The sequence below is a fragment of the Pholcus phalangioides genome, unplaced genomic scaffold (assembly GCF_987345545.1).
Source record: "Pholcus phalangioides strain wild (caught in Gottingen) unplaced genomic scaffold, Ppha-v1.0 ptg000015l_1, whole genome shotgun sequence".
NCBI classification, from domain to species: Eukaryota; Metazoa; Arthropoda; class Arachnida; order Araneae; family Pholcidae; genus Pholcus; species Pholcus phalangioides.
Window position 1 is genome coordinate 43145336 of NW_028301608.1, and position 22452 is coordinate 43167787.

At 33.4% G+C, this 22452-nt stretch overlaps 2 protein-coding genes across 2 annotated transcripts; both read right to left on the reverse strand.

Moving 5' to 3' along the window:
- On the reverse strand, positions 1-22349 carry Zpr1 (zinc finger protein Zpr1). The gene is made up of 14 exons (XM_089243580.1): positions 22292-22349; positions 12757-12899; positions 12001-12162; positions 11791-11881; positions 11560-11630; positions 10243-10329; positions 8134-8174; positions 7188-7266; positions 5483-5618; positions 4323-4483; positions 2564-2674; positions 1506-1595; positions 1147-1212; positions 1-597 (listed from the first exon to the last, which is right to left on the reverse strand). Exons 2-14 carry the CDS (start codon positions 12889-12891, stop codon positions 481-483), a joined length of 1347 nt encoding a protein of 448 aa, XP_089099706.1. The 5' UTR covers positions 12892-12899; positions 22292-22349; the 3' UTR covers positions 1-480.
- Positions 16986-22350, reverse strand: LOC149076055 (CXXC-type zinc finger protein 1-like). The gene is made up of 2 exons (XM_089243579.1): positions 22292-22350; positions 16986-18981 (listed from the first exon to the last, which is right to left on the reverse strand). The coding sequence occupies exon 2, from the start codon at positions 18969-18971 to the stop codon at positions 17235-17237; it is 1737 nt and encodes a 578-aa protein (XP_089099705.1). The 5' UTR covers positions 18972-18981; positions 22292-22350; the 3' UTR covers positions 16986-17234.
- Positions 22351-22452: the final 102 nt, after the last annotated feature.

The window sequence follows — 22452 nt, forward strand, 5'->3', positions numbered from 1 at the left end:
CTCTTGGTGAAAAGAAAAATTGTTTTTATTTTTCCTTTTTCTCACAAGACAAAAAAAAAGAATTTCGTCTCCAATCACTTCACTAGTGGAACTAGAATATAACTTTTTACAATGTTATGTCATTGTGACTGAATAATAACAATAGGATAATCAAGCATAGCAGATGTGAGATAAAGCTTGCTATTCTCTGCTACAGTGAAAAACTATTATGCATTTAACAAAAAGTCATCTTGTAACCCACATCTAATGATACTAATTAGCTGTAAATACATCTGAAAATTATTATTTCATTATGCGTTTTCAATAACAATGACTATTCTTTCTCAGATTTTTGCATTTTTGTAACTATGGGCTTCTTTCTTTGTATGATCGTGGACATTTAAAAATAGATCCACAAAATTTTCATGGAAAAAAGAAAGTTTTATTTTTTCAAATATTTTTTTAATGATTTAACATCGTGTTTCAAACACTGAACTTAAACTATTGTTCATAATTTTCCACTTTCATATCGTTCAATCCTAGCTCTTCATTTTGCTCAAAAGTCCTTTCATACTTTTCAACACTTAGATGGGTATCTGGTTCTGGATGATGTATGCTCTGAATGAATAAATAATAAAACAAAATATTTCTTAGAAATATTTGACTAATCTGACAGAAAATGCATTATTTAAAGACACTGAAGTATAAATAAAGAAAACTGATTACAGTGGTACTTCAGTACTCATCCGTAGTTAACTCGAAAACTCATGAGTGCTGAAACACGACATTATGAATAACTTGGGAGGATCTGCAAGATTAATGTTGTAGATCAGGGCTGGACAAATCACAAGGAAATCTGAGGGCCCGAAAAAATTATTATGTGCCAAAAATTTTTTACCAGGAAAAGGTTCAAAGTAATGCTTCTTTTGACTTTTCCAAGGAATAGTGACCTTCTTTCATGTCTGCAGATATGCTTCTATAAATTCCAAAAATTTTGTGCTGCTCTCAGCATGCAATTTAGTAACTACACAATGAAAAAAATTTTAAGTACCAATACCAATATTTTAGTCATCCAGTCCTGATGCATATAAAGAAGGAGGGTCTGTGGTATGTAAGAGATTATATTGTATATGATAATGGTTACACAATACAAAAATTATAAATTACCTGTAGGTAACTATTACCACACGGATCGTTCAAAACAAGGGTAATGGTTCTTTCCAGTTTAAGTACCTAAAAATTTGATGAAATTGAAAAAGTTTATATACTTGGTAACTTTTGTTTATCTTTTTTTTTCACCTTAACTGAAAATTAAATTGAAAAACTGAATGTGCAAAAACTGAAAATAGCAGTACAAAATAAATATTAAAATATTTTAATGATCAGAAAAATATTCAATTAAAATAAGAGTTAAAAAAATATAAAAACTCATACTATGTTCATACTGGAACCATATTATACTTCATAGACTTCCAATGTTTAAAAAAAAACCTGCAAAACCATTAACTTAAATAATTGAAACTCACTTCGTCTAATTTCTGAACAAATGCATCAACCTTTTCCTTAACTTCAGGATTAGCAGCATCACCTGTCATCATAGGATTTTTATCGCCCAGCTTTATAAGATTGCATAAAATAAATAAAATTTTAACATAATTGTCAAAACATTAATAACAATAATTAAAATTTAAGTCAAAACATTTTGAACAATAAAATTAAATTTCAAGCAAAAAAGTATAATGGCATTTATTTACAATATACAGTTGACACTAATTTTTTATGAACTCATACAGACTTGAATTAGTTTGTTAAACCATAAGTTCATAAATGGAAAAGATGTTTAAAAGAATGGCATATTGCTCGAGTGTCAACTGTAAGTTCTCTTACAGTTGACACTCGAGTCAAATAAAATGATGACCTTCATTTTTTTAAATTGAAAATTACTTTACAAAAAACAATACTTACAACTATGCAGTCTTGATGAGCATATGAATGGTATGAGAAATAATTTTCAAAATGTCTCTTAATTAATTACATGGAAAATATAAATATTATTCCCACCTAAAATTATCGTGAAATATGTACAGTGGAACCTCTTGATAAACAACACATCCGGAACTGGAAATTTTGACTGTTAACAGAAGCAAAATAAATTGAAGCCTGTCGACGGAATTCAAAAAGTGTCTGCTAACAGGGAATGTCTGTTATGAAAGGTTCTACTGTATTTTGATTTTGTCTATGACTACACTTCCATATGAATGCACACAATACTAAATTATATATGAAAATCTTGTATTCCTAAATACAAATACAGTAGATTCTCTCTAATCTGGTACACATATTAGATCACGGGTATGACGGATTTCTGGAAGTTAGTTGAAAAAGTCAATTTAAATAATCTAAACTTCTACACAGACATGTTTTCATCCTTTATACTGGAAGAAAAAATGCCGGATTACTGGACAAGCTGGACCAGTGCATGACCGGATTATCGAGCGTTCACTGTTGGTTGTATACAAAGAAAGCGAATTAAAATAAATTTCAATGAATCACTAAATAAAGATTGCATTATTGAAATTCTTGCCTGTTCTTTCATACAAGATATTAATCCTTCAACAGTTGTGTACCGACCACTGATAGCTGCTGCGCCAACTTGAAGTTCCAACTCAGGAATCAAAACTTCACATGTGTCAGACTGATAAAAAAATTAGAAATAAATAAAAGTCATATCTGTATGGAACAAGGAGGAAAGTATAATTCATGTTCAAATTTAGAGAACAAAAATTCAAGAACATTAAACATTCCTTTACTGATTTCAAATACAGAAAATGGTGTTAAATTTGATACTACAGTCGAATCCCAATTTAATGAATACAGTTCAGCAAAAAAAAAATCGTTTTAACAAACACTTTTCTAATCCCCCAGATAAGTTTTCATAGGAACAATGCAAAAACCCAGAATTCTTTTATAATGAAATTTTGTTATAATGAAGTGATTTCTCCAGTCTCTTGGAGTTTGTTATAACAGGATTCGACTGTATATACAGAAAAATCACACATAGCACAAACCATTTTATTTTCTACTTTACTTAACTTTTTTGAGCTTTGAATGAATCTATTTAACATTTCTTTTCCCATTCTCTTATAGCTTTCTTATATGGCTTCAACCCAGCATAAGCATTTCTAATTATATGTACAACAAATATAAAACGCCACTGATGAGATTCTAACTTTCCTTTTCCTTTGTTTGACTTTTATTATTTACTGACATATTGAATTTGTTTTCACTGAGAGGAAGTTTTGCTTTTGTCAACATTTTCCCTTTGGCTGTATCATGTCTGATGATACTTTAAAGCAAGTAAAGATAGATTTTCTTTTCTCGAGCATAAACTCATACAGGGTGATTCAGAAAAGATGTGAAAACTTTAAGCGGTGGTAGTACACATAAAAATAAACAATTTTCATCAAAGAATGCATGATCTAAAATGAAATGCAAACATGTTACAGGGCGCAACATGTCATGGATTGTGGCACACCAAGGCTACAGCCCACATCTAGTGTGCTTGTAATTGGCTGATCTGCCAAAATCTTATCCTCCACACCTGCTGTTCTGGCAGTCCTTGTACGACCTGCATCATACTGGGAAGTAAGATACGATCCTGTTTTGTACAGCTGCCGAAGAAAGTGTGCAAATGTTTTCAGATTGGGCAACTGCCTGTGGGGAAAACGCTCACTGTACATTTGTGCTGCCTCTGCGGTACTTTCGTTTGCAGCTCCGTAAATGAAATGCATGCCTGCTTTTTCAGTATTACTAAAGTGTGCCATTATCCCACACGTCACAACTGTTAGAATGGTTGCACACTTGAATAACTTCACAGGGCTGGCATCCGCACCTTTTATTCACTGTGACCCAAATTTGCATACGGTTTCACCACCTTCCCCAGGTTACATTTGCATCAGTGTTCTTTTTTCTCCCGATAAATTTCAACAGGAATGCTGTTTTAACATTTGCAGAGCAGGCGTTTTGAAACGTGCTAGCGCATTTGCGTTTCATGTTAGACCATGCATTCTTTGAAGACAATTGTTTGTATTGGTGTGTACTATCACCTTTCAAAGTTTTTCCCATCTTTTCTGAATCACCCTGTATGGAAATAATCACTTTATTCATAAATCATTCAATAATGTGTAAGCACGTATAGTTTTTGCAATGACAGTTGAAAAAAACTGAATTAATCAAAAAATATAAACCTATGATTAATGCATTATCACACTAGATTTATACATATGTATGTTGCACATCTGTGAAAATTGAAAAATTAGGAATTATAGAAAAAACCTGATCACCTTTAAAAGATCTCTTTTGAGGTCATCGGAATTCTTTACGACAAGAGACATTTTTACACCTTGAGGTCCAATACCTCCACTACTTTTTACTTCATTTGTATTATTACCACAAGCATCACATGAGGTGGCCATGATGACAACATCCTTAAAATGGGGTATATCTATAAAATGGAGGCTCAGGAAAACCATTCAACACTGTAAGGCAGCGGCTCTCAACTAGTGCTCCGCAGAGCCCTTAGGATTCAGTGTGCACTTCTCTCAAGGCAAACTGAATGTATTTTTATTTTATTTTCCTTACACAGCTGCGTAAGGAAAATAAAATAAATCAGTAAACTTGATAAATAAATTTAAAAAAAGAGACCTAAAGGGTTCCGCCATATAAATTATATATTAAAGAGAACTCCTTGAGTCAAACAGGGATCCGCCATAGAAATTATACACTGAAAGGGGGGGGGGGGCTAGTGAGTCAGAAAAGGTTGAGAATCACTTTTGTAAGGCAAATTCCAGTTCAACAAAAAAAAACATTCTTAGAGAAACATGCTAAGGTTGATTTGTTTTCTACTATGAATTTTCATCCTTACTTGTAGAGTAATTTCCCAACATTCTAAGTTGAAATTCTACAATATATGATGTAACCCGGTTTATAGAACCTTTAAGACATAATTAAACATGTTTTTGGACTCTCTAGATTTCTTATACATTGAATATTATTTTATATAGCTTCCAATTTCTTACTTTTATTTTTACATATCTAATGTTCAGAATTAAAATTTTTAAAAGCAATTTGTGTATGCACTTTTCATACTTAAATGAACAGCCAGTCCAGTCCAAAAATAACTATCTCGCGTGTTTTTAAATGAATTTTTGGAATAAATTATCAGTATAAAGATATAGCCATGATGCTTTCACGATTCAGATATAGTTCATTTGTTTCAATAAAGGCAACATGATATAACACGACCATGTTATATACAAATGTACATGCATAAACAAATAATAATTTTCATTACATTTTAAAATTTATTACCATATCTTTTCAGAATAGTTGAATAAGTATGCAAATAATTGTGACTAACACTAAACTATAAAATTTTCAAAGAAATTATGCCAAAATTTCCAGAATTTTATAATCTAAAATTTGTGTAAAATAAAAAGGATACTAGTCACTTTCATTTTAGTCACACACGGTACATTGCAATTTGGACAATTTGTAGGAAACTCTAAAACTTCATTTCGAATATTTTCAGTCTGGTCCTCTTCTATGAATTTTGATTTGCTGTCATCATATTCTGAAAACTAACAAACAAGAAATAAAAGATGATTATAAACATTTTGCTAAAATCACTATTAAAGTCGTATGCTACTCTCTCAATAAGAAAAACATTTTCTAAATACAGTAAAAATTTTTTATAATAAGAGTTTGTAGCCCTGGATATGTTATTATAATGAAGATAAATTTCTTATTATTAGTAATAACTATATTCAACATTAGTTTGTGAATAGTGCACTACACTTTTAATAGCAACATGTATTAACCCATATTCATTGTATCAGAGAATTTTACTGTATCATATTCTGAAGAAAAATAATAATAAAGCAAAAACTTTCTTCAACTACAAAATATCATGAGATTTCCATTTTTATCAACTATAACTAGCTATAATACCAGGTGCTGCCCGGGTTTTCCCCATATCCTGGCAGCATTAGCCCTCTAGCCACAGGCAATGTGAATATCTTGTTTCACGTTTTCTGTAAAATTTCACAGGGGCACGCTATTATTGCATTCTACATACATAGCAGATGAAAATATTCTGTGATATAGTACAGAAAAATTTAAAAAAAATCTGTGGCTGGAGTGCTAAGTAACATCGTAAATTTGTTTATTGCACTGACCTTTGAATGCCTGAATTTTGGCCTAGGAACCATTGTTGACTGACTGTTTTTGGCCCATTTCGGCATTTGCCCAGCTCTGATGAACTTTTAAAGTAACATATCATTTAATTTAGGCTCTGTTGGTATATATGCAAAATTTGGCGATGATTGGTCTAAAACTCCAGATTTGTGTAGAGAACAGAGAGAAAACAAATTTTATATAATATAGATACCATATTTTCCTCCGTATAATTCATGGAGTATCTGTTAAAAAAGTGGTTAAACAGTAAGAAATGTGGATTACCTACTGCTGCAGACACTCTGCAAAAAATGATGTTATCCTGATGAGTCTAAATGTGAAGGTTTTTGATTGATCTGTAAATTTTGTTGTGTGTGTAAATAATGCTATTGTTTCATAAATAAATTTTATGAATTAGTGTACCAATAGATTGATTATTAAAACACAAGGTAAATTTTATCGATTTATTTTTTAGATCCTACAGATAATACGCCACTGCGAATTAAATATTGGTTTTTTTTCTTTCTTCAAATTTTGCATGCAGATTATGTGGCACTGCAGATTATACGCAAAATATGGTAAACAAATTCAGGCAAATGCAGATAATTGAGTGTCATCTAAAATGCTCGAGCTTAAGATTTTAATTTCTTGAAATGGTGACAGATACCAATATCTCTGTATGTTGTAAATGAATAAATTGATTTGATTTGAAAAAAAAATTGATTTGAATATATTCCAAGTTTCAATACATTTTAAATGAGAAGCAAAATGCAAGAGCAATTTATGTAGCCAACTAATTTAAAAAATTTTCTTAATATTACAAGTTTCGATCATTACTTCTTCCCCCCCCCCCCCCCCCATGAGCATATTGCAATAACTAGCAATAAAACAATATAAATCAACTCAATAATACAATATATAGTTCTAATATTTTTGTATAAAATTAAGATCAGGGAAAAAAAAGAAAAACTTACAATTCCCAAAAGTAGATTTTCATCTCTAGATCTCTCAAAATATGAAACATCCATTTCGGGATCATTTTTTGGAGCATGTCTGGTTTCACAAATCATCAAAGAATTCATAAATTAAATTTTAAAAAAATTTACGCTATATATTTTTGAAATTCTTACATCTAGGAAAATGTTTATTGAACATCAATATACAGTTGACGCTCATTGTAACAACCCCATGTTACAGTGATCATTCCATTACAATGACTGGTAGGATAAGTCCCAAATGTTTTCATATAATGGCTATCATATAGTATAGGATAGCTTAAATGTTTTCCTTTCCTCCATAGTATGCTTTCCTTTCCATATAACGACCTTCTAATATGATGTCTGTTTCCCATAGAACGATGGGGAGAGGGTCATTATAACGAGCATCGACTGTACATGGATGAACAAGAGAGAGTCTTTTCTTTTTTAATACATATCCACAAATTATAATTACTGCGGTAGCAGATTAAATGGTTATGTTTCTTCCTCTAAACCATATCATAATACCAGAGGGAAACATTGTGCAAGTACTTGCAAGATTCCCAGCTAAATTTGCTTGCTTATTTCCCTAACCAAAAACTCTTGAAGAAAAAAATACAATTCAAAATCTTGAGCTTTCAAATGTTTTCATTTCAGTTTGTTTTTTCCCTCCATAGAATTTTTCCTGACTTTAATCAAATATTTGCATATTTCCCACACTTTTAAAGAAATTTTACATTTTCCCTGACTATTTTTTATTTCTCTAACTTTCCAGATTGCTAGGAGCCCTGCCTTGGTCAGAAAACCTAGATAATTCAACTCATCCAAATGTTTCAAAAGCTTGTCATATAATTCTTGACTTACTCAAAAACTATTTAGAGTGGGACAAATTAAATGAAGTGAAAATTGAAATTTTAGGTTACAAACACAGAATGAAGGATACAAGTTTTCCAAAAAGCTATTGCCAGAACAGTCACTCAAAACCTGTAGACCACCCAGATTTGGTAGCAAATCGAAGAAAACAAAATTAGAATCAAACATAGATGCAAAAAAATTGTTAATTACTAGGGATACGTAAATTTCGCAAAAAAAATTTTTTTAACCAGAAACTTCACATTTATTCACAAAAAAAAATTCTGATCAGAAATTTTGCATTTATTCATAATAACAAATTCCAAATGAAAAATTTCACTTTAATTTCATTCACACACACACACTCGAATAAATGAAACAGTTCAAATCAAAAACTTTGAATTTAAAAAAAACTACCCGTGCTCCTGGAACGTGTTAAAATACTTGGTTGAAATCTAACATTGCAGTAATGTATGTTATTATTGATGTATGTTATCTCTATTTTCTATTAATTTAACATTATTTTTCAAATGCTTTTTATATCATTTTCCGAAATTCCAAAAAGTGCATATACATTCGAGTACACTTATAACATAACCGGTGGATAAAACATACGGTTGTGAAATCCTTAAAATTTGGCCCATTCACGTCTATACATTTTCACCTCTGTTATAACACACCCTGCTTAAAACATACACTGTGGATGTAACAAACCCATTTTTCTTAATGGGCTTAACCAAAAAGAATAATCCGGATATAACATACTGCAAAAAAAACCCAGAAAAAATATAGTCAAAAACAGCCTTTTATAGACAACATTCATTGTATGCGGGTGATATCTTATACCTAAATTTTTTCAATAAATGCAAAATTACATGGCTGGAATAGTTACACTTCCTAATCAACAGATAGCACTGAATATTATAATTGACAATTTTGGTGCTACCTGTCGATGATAAATGTAACTATTTTGGCAATAAAATTTTTGACATTTAATAAAATCCTGCCTTTCTGTGCAGGTTTCATTATGGGCATTGTATAGTATTTTATCATGTGTATATATTGTTTATAATTTTTGTTAACTGCATTTTTAATTGGGTTGCTGTATTTTTGAAATATATGACATCCATATTTTTATGGGCATCTTTTTCTCAGCTACCTCGATGGGCATTTTGCTTGTTGTGGCGTTGTATTTGTATCTGCATAACTGTATTATCTTTGCTTTTCAAATTATGGAATTTTTGCTTGTTTTTATTACTTTGTGATCTTTTTATTGGTGGCGGGATGAAAAAACAATTGTTGCAAATCAACCCAGTCACTGTTGAAAAGCTATGCTAATTCAAGTGTATTATAGATTGGTAAATTTATGAACATCAGTGGGATTATTTTCTCTCAATTTTTAAATTGCACAATAATGCCACCTTCAAAGGGGAAAAACCATTAGCATAAACTCAAAAAAATCATTAACATTTCAAAAAATATCTGCATGTTGTTGTATATCTTGCGTTTTCTAATAAATTTCCAAAATTTTCAGATACCAATCAAAAACTATATTCATGCTATATTATATTTTAATTATGAGAGGCATTAGCTTATTTTTTCCACGACAATCTCAATAATGAATATATGCTATTGCTACACAAGCTAATTTCAACTCCTCGCTTATGACATACACATTGGTTATTACATATACTTCTCGAATCGCCTGGGGGCTATGTTATAACCGAACTCGAGTGTATTTACATCTAAGACAATGTCAAAGGGGAAAGAAGTGATGCTTGTGGCTTCCCTTTCAAGCATAATCACAAGTACTGAGCAAACTTACGACTTTTCCACTTCAAAAAAGTGTAAATAACCTAGATTTTGCAAAAAACTAATAAAAGAAATCAAACTTCAGCATTTATTTGTCAAAATTGGCAAATTTCACATTTATCACATTTATTTCACAAATTTTGCATTTATCGCGATTATTTCATAAATACGAAATTTACATATCCCTATTAGTTACACATATAAAATAATTTAAAAAAACCAAAACAAAAACCCTAACAATATCATGCAGCATATTGTTAAGATTAATCTATTTTAAAATTTCTCAGTGTTTCAGATCAAACGCAAGTAAAGGAAATCAATAGTTTATTCAAAACATTTAATGCAGATAAAACTCTCTTGATAGTACATTTTAGCAAAGTGAACTTACAAAATAAAAAGGATCTTCTCCTTCTTTCAATTTAGACAATCTATCGAGAAATTCACCGATTTGAGCAGAAACCTCAGCATCTTCTGTCTGAAGAATAATATATACATATTATGAGAATGTATTACTCATATAAATAAATTTATTTTTATATAACTATTTTGTTAAGGTCTCAAAAGGGAATTTAATACAGTGATACCTCAGCTAACAAAGATTCATTCAGTAATCATTAGCCAAAACATGATTTTTCAAAGGTTTCTATAGAAAATTATTTAATTTGTTTCAGGTACTGCTAACAATTTAAAGATAAGTTTTTTAAAACACTGAGGAGCACCATAAAAAAGACAAAAACTGACAGAAGGATAAAATGAACAGCTTCAAAATTGAATAAATAAGAATTTACAGGAAGATGAGATACTAAAAATCGTTGCATTTTACATGATGTACACAACCAAAACCAGCTTTAGTCTACTAAAGCTGGTTTTAGCGACTGATACTTGCAGATGGAAAAGATAAGCTCCTAGAATGTCCAGCCTGCTTAATTTGATGCTTACAGTCTTGTACTGAAAGAACGTGTGCTCTGAAAACCATAGACTCCTTTTTTTTCAATGCATTTTCTATTAACTAAATCTTTCATTTTATTTGAAATGATTTAAAAACTTTCGGAAATAAAAGTAGAGGTACATCTGGAAAAAGATTCTGAGGTGTACATTAGTTAATCCGGCTGAAGTGACAGAAATTCTAATGATGGTGAGCACTAAAATTCATCTCACAGCATGGCTGTTTTATGCTAGCACATGCATCTGTATCTACGAAAATCTCCATTAGCCAAAGTAGAAAAATCAAAGAAAAATTATTCATAAACCAAAAAATTCATAAGCTGAGGTATCACTGTATTTCTACCTAAAAAGGGTAACACTCAGTTTCTACTGAAGTGGATTAGATCTTTGAAATGTAATGAAATCTTTTTGATAGAAGTCTGAGTGGTGTCAACTTGCTTACAGCAAAAACCCAAGTTGACTAGACTAATCAAAAAAGCAGCAGAATGAGAGAGCTGGATATGTATGGAGGCACAACTATAATCAGACTACATGTGATCATATCATTCATAACATGTGATCAAAATCATTCTACCTGTGATCAACCAACTTTTATTTTTTACATTTTTAGACATTGTCTCCATTAACCAAGGTTCTTAATATCAAAGGTGACTGCATAACTACCTTTCCCCACAATCGAAGTTCTACAGTAAATTGAGATCAAAATCAATTGATAACCAATTTGATTGAAATCTTTAAGGAATTATTTCATGTATTTCACCTGTATGAATCGCTTATGGAACTCTAGACCTTCATATGCTCTCTCCAGGATTCCTTCTATTGTGGTGATAACTATATGGGTGGAAATGAGATACAAATAATTTTGATTTGAATACAAAGCAGAGAAAAAAAGTCATAATTAATGATTTTGTGAAAAAAAATTGAAAGAAATGAAAATATATTTGATGATGAATCAACTAGGAATTTACATAAATATATGAGAATAGCTCACCTCCGTCTTGAGTTTTTGATGGAATCTCAAAATCAAGATCTGGAATCAATACAGATGCCCATTCTGTTTTCATAACTTGTCGTTGCAGGTCCTGACGTATAGAGAAATAATTTTTTTCCTCTTTAAAAATACTATAGAAAATAACTAAGGAGAAAAAACTACAAAATAACTGCTCTATTACTTTGTAAAATAGGAAAAGCAAAAAATTACCTTCTTACAGGTGACCTTCAATTTGTACCTCACACCTTTCTCTTGAATTTTACCTGCAGGCTGTAGTTCATTGTTTTCCCATTTGCAGTTGCCACAAGTGAATGACATCACAACGATTTCTTTGAAAAAGGGAATCTTCGTCATCAGCAGTTTAGTGATGCCCTGTTGAGGATTGCAGTTGATAGATATAAAGACCAAACATTGCTCTTCAGACAATCTGATATGATTTTATGATCAATAAAGTACAAGATATTTTAAATTTCTTTTGATGAATAAATACTAATAAATCCATTTTTGGTGGTACTAATAATGTGATTTAGAAGAAATAGTGAAAATCGTAGAAGACAGATACTATATGAGATGGAAACCTGTCTCGAACAGAATCTCTCTCTCTCTCTCAAAAGATAGTCTCATCGTTGATTAGTACTTTGACGTGCACTTTTATAAAGAAATCCTGTCTGAAATGGAATATTATTTCGGCCTTTCGACATTCAGTTTTGTACATGTTACACCGTTACAAGAGCTGCACAGATTTTCAGTGGCACTTGACGATAATGTTGCCCCTCAAAGCATTAAGGTGATAAATAATTGAACACATGGTGATGAGGTAACAACTGCATAAGTTCCTTTTCTATTAATAATAAAATACTGCTCAAGATTGTATTCACACAATAAATGACAACAGAAATCATGAAAATATAAAATTAAAAATATAAAGCTTATTAAATAAAAAAAGGCTTGATTATTTTTTGTTACATTTTCTCCACACCGCACACATAAGCTCTCAATTTCTGCAACATCGGGAGCAGCTGCATCATCGACATTCAGGTCACTGAACACTGGCTTTTCAACAGCATTATTGGCTTGAGTTTTGTCTTCTAATGTTGCCATAACTTCACCTAGGGACAAAACCAGCTTATTTTTAGCCTTAATAAATACTTTCACAAGATTACAAATCATTGGTAATATCAAAGGATTGTGTTTCAGAGATTAGATTTCAAGCCTTAAAAACTGTTCCCATCACAAAAAGATAGTCTTGGTAGGTGCAGTTGAAACATTTATTTTTGACTTACGATACAGGGGAACTATGCAACTATAATTTAAGGGTTAAGCCATATGCTGTGCGTGTTAACAAATACATAGCCTACATTCTACATGATTAGTCTGCATCTTTTATTTCCAAGGCTATGCAGTTAAATGTTCAATGAATACAGCCCAGATATTCTTAGAAAAATGTTCAAACCGGTGTTTCTCGAAATGTATGTCGTAACTCCTAGGAGTTTCATAACCCCTTTATTAGGGGCATCACAATGAGCTGGCAAAATTAATGTGTGCCTGTTTAGTACTTTGAAGTGTTACTTTTCCAGACTGTTCTGGGAAGCCCTGGATAAACTATGACTGGGCAAGGGAACTGTGAGTCAAAAAGTTTGAAAACCACTGGTATAAACCTAATATCAAAATGTAGGACAAACCATATTTCTTAAATTACAATTCAAAATGTTAAACAAAAGAAGAGAAGTTCACTGTAATCATTCGCAAAATCTCTTGAAAGCAAGCAGGAAAAAACGCTTTTGAAATTAAAAGATAACCATTTCATGAATTCTAATTTTCTTTATACGTTTCCACAAATGTGAACCAAAAGCACTATTCTTTGTTATAACATTTTCCACATTTCAAAAAACTATTAGTACTCATCTTCCCATAATTCTAACTTCACATCTGAAAAACTTTGTTTTGTACATTTGAGATAAAAAGAAAATTTGAAATATTATTGGGAAACAAATTCACCAGTCCACTTAGAGTGAAGTAGCTCCATTTCATCGAAAAAATTGTTATGGAGAAATAACTGTCTCGTGTAGATAGCTAACTAATGAAGAGGTGAGCATTCCAGTAAAATAATATAAAAAAAAATTGAATTAAAAACATTTCTTAGGAGCCAAGAATAGTTTTTCCCCAGAAAAACAGTCATACATAATGTTTTTTCAACTTATCAAAGGCTTGATGACCCCTTTTCAAGTTGAAAATTTAGCAATCATATATAGAAAAATTTCATAAATACAAACACAAAAAGGACACAACAGGCAAAATGCCAAACAAGATGGCTGAAAAAACATGCACATAAGAATATAGATGCTAAAAATAACCAAAATACAGAAACCCAATGTAAAAGCATAACGAAAGAAAAAACCAATCATTAATAATAATACACTGTCCATAAAAACATTATGGTTGTCTCATTCTAAGTATGGATAGCTTCTCAATTTATCTCAATACGTTTATCATACTTTTTAAACTGTTGACAACCTTATTGGAGGAAAACTCAGACACACCACAACTTGGAATTCTTTCTTACTAAATGATACTGGTGCTCCCTAGTCGAAGCAGTTGATTGACTGTATTAATAATTAGTGGTCCTTCTCATCCAAAAATTTAAACACTTTGATCATATCCCTGGCACCTGCGTTCCTCCAAAGTAAACCTATTCAAAAAATCAAGTCTTTCTTCATAGCTCAAGTCTTGTGCGCCAACAAGAGCATGCACAGCGCTTCTCTGCATTCTCCTCAACCAAGTCTATGTGCGTCCGTGGGTATGGTCTCCGAAACCAGCAGCATACTCCAGTACAAACTAAGCCTTGCCATCAATACTGATTTTATAAGCGCGATGGTGCTATTTTATAAGCGTCAAGCCCTATCATACAGTAAGGTCTCTGTAAGATGTTTGTCCCTTCCAATGCCACCCAATCTATAAGGTGTTTTTAAAGGTCTTTGCAAACATAATTAACAAATTGGGCCAACTTTTATTTAGTCCCCGGATGACCCGCTGTGGTGGTAGAGTGCTCAGTGACAGACTCGCATCGCGAGGAGGTTCGAACTTCCACAAACATCATGGCGGTCGGCGTAAGTTGTCTACTTTTCTATGGTTTCCAGCTTCGAGATGTGATTACAAGCCAGTCTCCCAGTTAAAGTCTCGCCACAGAGAGCAACAGGCGTACCATGGTATAAATATTCAATCATTACACCTCAGTTACAATTTGAAATGTAGATGGCAGCACTGAAAAATCAGACAACACTATATATGCACTCGAACTGTTAGTTACACATGCACACTTCTGCCACAACTCATTCTGTAGTAAATTGCCCATGGCGATAGAACAGTTACGTTCAGTGTGAAAAATGTCCCTAGAGAAGGTTATACCAGGCCTTAACAAATTAAAATAAAACATTAGGCACAGCTATATTTCTTAGGAGCCAAGGAGGGTTGAAAGTTCTAAATAATGGTTTTTCAGCTTTAAAGGGACTTAATATCCCCTCCACGTGTTTAAAAAAAAAAAGACGCACTGTCTTGAAATCCAAATTTTTTTTTTTATCTTTGGTTCAGGGCATGACAAATCATACAAGAAATCAGGTGGCAGCAAAAATTTGCCAGGAGCCAGAGGTGTGAGCGAGGGAGCATAGAGGCTCATAACCCCCCTCCTTTTTTAATGATACAACTGCAGATAAAAGTTACCCGATAATCATTGAAACTCGCGCTGAAAATCTAGACGTAGATATAAAATGTAGCTAGTACTAAAACATCAGTTTTCAACCATGTTTTATTACACAGATATAAAATTTGAATTTAAGCCTGTCAAGACTGCGTGTTTCGGAGGGTAAAAGTAGTAAAATTTTTTTTCTGAAGAAAAGTTTTTTAAGCTAACGCCCATCACTACAAATTACTGGTGAACTATTGATCCTATACTACTTCACCAAACCCCAACTCTGGCCATATCGCTATATTGCAATTTACTGCCATTAGTGAGATGGGTTGGAAGTGAAGGTGCTGTCTATGGGTGGTTGCCTCGAGTTCGTTTGGGAAAATATCTTATCTATATCCTCCCTTGGGTTCGAACCCGGAACCCTAACAACCTTCACGATGGTAAACGAGCATCTTACCACCATGCCACTCAGGCCATTGATCCTATAGGCATACTTCCAGTTCGAAAAAGCATCCAAATTCCGTGTAGAACTCAGATATGCTATTCATATTTTAAGGGGGGGGGGGTTGTATAGTTATAAAATAAAAAAAATGGACTTTTCATTTAGTCACTTCATCCAAAAACCTTGAAAATTGTTGCAGTCTATCCTGAAACCAACAAAAAAAATTTCATGTTTTTGAGCACAATATTCACAGAAATATTCGAAAATCGTAGAAAAGTTGAGAAATCGCATAAACTGACACTTCTTCCCCTAATTTATACTGTTCTTTTCCAATTTTTTAATTCAAATATCTCAATGAATATTGCACTTAGAAATGTGAAACCTTTTCTTTCGTTGGGCTCAGGAGAGACGGAGCAACAACTTTCTAACAGGGATTTTTAAGACTAGGTAAACAAATAAAATGTTAAGTCTACATGTTGGTTGGAAATTTTCCGAACTGGAAGTATGTCTCTAGGATCAACGGTATGCCAGTAATTTGCAGCAAGGGGAGGAAGCTACGCACCCTGTATATGAACTGACACTCTTTGGTTTCCCCCCCCCCCCCAAGCAAGTCCATAAATTCTATACATGAACACCCTCGAATCATGTTACAGTAACAGCGAGAAACACATGTAAACTTTTTCATTTCTTTTACCAAGCTAAAGCTCATTTTTAATGCACCAATTAACCATCACGAACTCATTAGTTTTTGATGCTTATTAATAAATAATTAACTGTATATATTGTCTTTGAGTATGAACTTTGAATCAATTATATAATGGTAATTATTCCTTACTTAGTTAACATCAAGAACTAAGTTCATGATTGATCCATTAAAACAGGCTTTGACTTTGTAAAAGTCCAAAGTGGAAACGTTTACAAGCGTATTTTGGATTTTTGCCATGACATAAGCCTATAAAAGATGGGATATATGTCTGGCAACCCCCCTCCCCCTCTAATGTCTTGTGTCTGTGCTCCCGAGGTGTGGTGACTTCAATCATTATCAAAATAAAAACAACATACTTTTTTAAAAGTTAGAGCTTTATTACAAAATTTTTAAAAATCAAAGGGAAAACATACAGAATATACACATTTCTACACATCCCAAAAAATATGCACAAAATGCAGAGTCCACAAACAGATAATATTTACAATGGCTGCTTCATAAGCTTGACATTTTTCTTTTTCACCACACAAATGAATGGTTTTTTTTTTTTTTAAACTCACTGAACATCTGTGCTGAAAGAAAATTATCAACGGGATGGCAAAAATCATTCTTTATTTTTCCCCCTTCACTTCGTTTTCTCCTTGTCCCTCATTGGGAATTGTCTGATGAAGCAACAAACCCAACACCCCGCCCCTGTTAGCCATTTGTTGGATTATATTTCTTTCTTGCTCCAACAGCTCGTCTATTTTGAATAGAGCCCTCATTTTCTCCAATGCATTTTCGGCAAGCCTATATTTTTCCCATTTGTAATGTTTCAGACACTTCTTTTTTGGCTGTCGGCAGCAATCGCCATTCATCGTGAACACTTCCTGAGTCAGGGGACAACCACACACTTCGTCGTCTGGGATTTTCGGTTCTTTAGAATGTTCAGGACACAAGATACGAAGACGTTTACAGTAAGTCTTTTGCTGAGCACTGTAATAGTCACAGAATATATTGCTACCTTCAATATTTGTTTGATAGCAGGAACCAAAATATGTCTGGCTTTCGTACTTATTGAAACATTTCTCCATGTGACGTTGTGCTGTCTTTCTCGGTATTTCATGTCCGCATGTCACGCAATACATGCTGCATTCGGCTTCGTCTTGCTCACCATCCACATTGTCTTGATCTCGACAAAGTGGGGTTTTCTTCGCAATTGTGATTATTCTTTCTATCTCATCTTTGTCTCTGTCTATACGTCTAACTTGTGCTCGTGCAAAATGGAGTTCTCCCCTTATTTTTTCCAAGGAACGTCTATTGCTTTCATCTGCCAGACACGGTGTCCGCTGCCATTGCTGTATACGATGGGGAAGCAACTCAAAAATACGATTGGTAGCTAAAGCCATACCACATTCATCACTGCAATATTTTGAACCGGATCTGGCTGCTTGAGTACATCCGGGTCCATAACATTGTCTCAGCTCTTCTTCTGTAGTGGAGACGTTTTCTTTTGCTCCATGCTTTTTCTGTCTAGAACTCCGTCTCACTTTTAATTTCTTGCTTGAAGACTTTCCCTTTCTTTGCTTCGTAGGTTTTCTTTTCCTTGGTGATTTACTAGGAGTAGTAGCTTTTGGCTTAGGCTCATAATCAGTGTCACTATAATCATCATCATCATCGTCTTCTGCATTAGAGGACATGACCCTATTTTCATCATAATGTTGTTCATCACGTTTGGGTTGGTAGAAAGGCACATCATTGGTGTCCTCAGTGTCATCGCTCTGAATGCCAAGACCGGGTTTTTTCCCCAGGTTTAATCCAAAGTTCACACACTGACGTTGGCGACACTTCTGTCGAATCCTATTGGGTCCACCAAACTTTCTCATGTCCTTGCAGTAATCACATCTACCGCAGTCTTCCTTTTTATAACACGCCACACATTCATCGCACCTTCTCGTTGACTTTTTACCTGTGTCATCTTCGTAAAATTTTACCTTTTTTGATTCTTTAGAATGACATTCCTCACTTTCATCATGCTTTTTCTTTTCCGATTTGTCCTTCTTTTCTTTGAATTTTATTTGTAGGTACGGGTCACGTTCTCGACACATCAAGCAGAAAAATTGCTTTATATTTTTCGCATATTCTTCTGTGATACTTATGCAATCTCCATGATACCACTCATTACAACTGTCACACCCGATCATGAATCTATTCGTATCACTAGTGCGGCAGATGCAGTATACGCACTCTTCTTCATCTTCTTCGTTATCCTCTATCGGTTTAAGCTTTTTATTTGGTGGTTTACAATAGCTATGCATTTCTTGACCAATGTTGATTGAAGCATTTTTTTCCTTCATCAAATCAGCCATTTTAAAAGCCCTGATAACATAAAAAAAAACAAGAAACACAATTAAGGGCAAGGTTGTGTTCAATTCTGCATAAGAATTATTATTGTAAACTACAGGGATGGTGAGGGGGGAGGAGAAGAAATCTTCACCATCACAAAGGGAATGAAGTCAATGTTTACAATACGACATAATTTTTAAGTTTTATAGTCCAACAAGAATAAGAATGGACTTGGATATGAACTGTTGAATGACAAGTGATTGACCATATTCGTATTTTATAGATTAAATGATCATAAGAATCAGTCTGACAACTGTGCATCAAATCTTTCGTGTTTGAAGTCTTTTTCATCTTTCAAAATTGGCTTATTTAAAAAACAAAGAAGAAAACTGAGAACTCTACGGAAAAGACTTGGCAACAAAACTGGATTCTTGCCAAGAAAGCTTTACAATCAATTTTCTATAATCATATTAAACACCTGAATCCACTGGAAATATGAAAAAACTTTAACTCGTATTATTTCTGAATGACACATGTTGAATTTTTGATTATATTTTCAGAAGGATCTCAACCCCTTTTTCTTACTCAAATGATCATTGCAGATTTCTCACTCACTTTGATCCATATAATGTCATTGCAGATACCTCGTATTGTCCTGATCACAGGCCCTCGTTGCTTAAAAAGGTATCACATATACCATCCTTCCCCCATCTAATTCCATTCTGGAAGCACTTTGGAAATCTTCACGGCAAGATGCTTCTTCATATTTTCATGAACTCGTGATCTTTTACTTAATGTCAAAATAATAGGAAAAAATTGGCAAAACTTTCCCTTCTGGAATGCCTCTAATGATGGTGATAAAGCGATTATAGAGAATTATCTTTCATTTCCTTCCCTCTCGCTGTAAATACACAACTTTTCAAGGACATTACAAAGGTCTGACCTGGTTGCTGGAAGATGATATAGTAAGCATTCTCAACAATGATTTGAGCCATTTAGTTCCAGGAACGGCTATCCCAGGTCCAAAACCAACTGCACTCTGCCATACTGAACCAAGCAAAAAGTCTGTTTGAAAGACTTGTCTTAGCATAGCGCCGACAAATGAGCCGATTGGTTTACACCCAAACCATTATATTACAATGAAAAATTCCATAATGACAAAGTTACTTCCCTGTATTTATTATACAAAGGTCTGTCCAAACTGTTTTCATAGGGTCCTGTTTTTGTGAAAATGTTTTCACTTTCATGAAAATAATCCATGATTTTATGAAATGTAATTTTGCGAAAAGCAAAACTATCTAGTTAATTTTGTACAAAAGAAATGAAACTTCATATTTATGGTTCCATTAATTTGTACTTTTTAAAGGGTTTGTTTCTAAGATTCAAAATTTTGTGAAAGGTCCAAAAAACAAACCCAAAAATTCAGCTGGAAAGATCTCCCTTATTTGATTATTCCAATTATTTGCTTTTTCCCCAGTATATTTTACTCTCCTGTTATTATGGCCTCAATAGCCTCGTTTGCATGTGCAAGATTGGCGGTGGCTTTAGTGATTATTACCTGCAAGGCAACTTTTTTCCTCCATGGGGAAAAAAGGTGGGATGGAGATCCATTAAAAGAGTTCCATCTTTGTTGCGGAATAATGGTGGGTAACTTCGACCTTCATCTCCATAACCCTTTGCGCCGCGAAAATTGGTGTTAGCTCCTTCTTCGTCTGCCATCTTGAGCCAACCACCTGTTCAACCCCTGCGACCAGCGATAACTTCCGAAAAGAAGGGGGAATACAGGCATAAACTAAAGGACATGTAAACGGGTTGTAGTGAAAATCCCTGTTAACGGGAACTTCCCAGGGTATTTTATTGCACATGTAAATGGCGGCTAATGGGACAGCGGTGGGTTTAATAATTAAGGCTAATAACTGAGAGTGCCTTTTCTTGTTTTGAGGCCATTAATAACTGGAAAGCACCACAATTTGTGAATTACAAAATTCTTTGAATCATTACATACTTATATCAAGTATATAATAATAAAAAACTATGTAACTAAATACATGTTAATAATAGTGACCCGATCACTACGAAGCAGTGGCATTTTGAGAGTGGGTAAACAAGACATGAAAATTTTTTGTTCATTTAGAAAGTTTATCTATTTCTTTCATGAACATCCCATTTATCTTTTCCAATTTGAGAAAATCTATAGTATAATCGTTTTTTTTTTCCTAATTTTTTTCTTGCCAGTTGGCACTTTTCTACCTAATCTATTTTCTTCAGGTTTTTATTATTTCCTTGAAATTGTATTGGCGGTCTGTTTCGAAATTATTTTGAAATGAAGTAACCCATAGGTGTTGCTACTAATAATACGCTTTTGTATTGTTCTTTGTTCTATTTTTTCGTTTGCCCGCAGTATGTTATCTTAGTTTTTCTCATCAGAATGATTCCTCTCTTCTCCCAGTTTATTTTTGACCTCAATCCCTCATTTAGTCAAAGAATGTCATGTTTGTTTCTATCATCGTTCATTTTCGATCATTAAGTTTTTTCCTTTTCTCTGTTGGAAGTTCCTTCTGTTGCCTTAAAAACTTATTATCAATCTTTCTAAAAATTGCCAAAAATTGATTACACTACGGCTGTTCCGCAATTTAATTCAGTTCACCGCAAAAGACATTTTTTGAAAATGGCGCCGGGCCTCCCCCCCTCCATCTATGTTAGTGCCCTGGCCCCCCCGAACTTGAGACAAAAATGCTCAGTAGAAAAATGTGCTACTACTACGAAACCGTGCCTGCACACTTTGTCTATATTACCCTATGGAACCTCATACAAACTGTTCCATGCTGGAATTCGAGTGTATGTGTTGCAAACTTAACGTGAAGTTTGAACGCTTGTTATATTGCTGCCATCTATTTTTCAAACTATGAGTGAAGTGTAGTGATTGAATATTTGTGGGGAAATATACTACACAGTACATGGCTAATAAATTTTATACACATACAAAATTTGACATGATATCTGGGCCGCAACTAGATACTTTGGCACCCATGTAGAAGGCGCAGTTAAAGGGTTAATTCGGTGCCCCCATAATCAAGGGCCCGGGGCACTAGAACCCCCCCCCCCCCGCAGTTGCGGCCCTACATGATATAATATAACCGAGACGTTTTGTGGACATGTAACTGAGGCCCATGTTTGTAGTAGTTACAGTAGCTACATTACTCCTCACGCTTACATTTTCGGAGATTAAACAATCAAACATAAACAAAGTTATTTTCAGTGAGAAATATAAACGCACGTGCGAAATGACGAAGTTATTTCAGCGAAGTTGTAAATAAAGTGCAAGCGATTACATAAAACTTACAATTTTTTTGTTTCCGCGCAAAGAGCACGCAACAACCATCAATGTTTGAAAACGACAAGGAAGGACCAACGCAGATCAAGGAGCCGAAATATGATTTTTTTTTATTTCTAAATTATCAAAATTTAAAAAACCACATTAAAAAATATTTATCAAACAAATTT

Coding starts and splice junctions, on each gene's coding strand:
- Zpr1 (XM_089243580.1), bottom strand. CDS start 12,891: ATGGCAACATTAGAAGACAAAACTCAAGCCAATAATGCTGTTGAAAAG. Junction 5,619..7,187: donor AAAATCTACTTTTGGGAATT/GTAAGTTTTTCT, acceptor CTTGTTTGTTAG/TTTTCAGAATATGATGACAG. Junction 1,596..2,563: donor TATCTTGTATGAAAGAACAG/GCAAGAATTTCA, acceptor AATCTTATAAAG/CTGGGCGATAAAAATCCTAT.
- LOC149076055 (XM_089243579.1), bottom strand. CDS start 18,971: ATGGCTGATTTGATGAAGGAAAAAAATGCTTCAATCAACATTGGTCAA.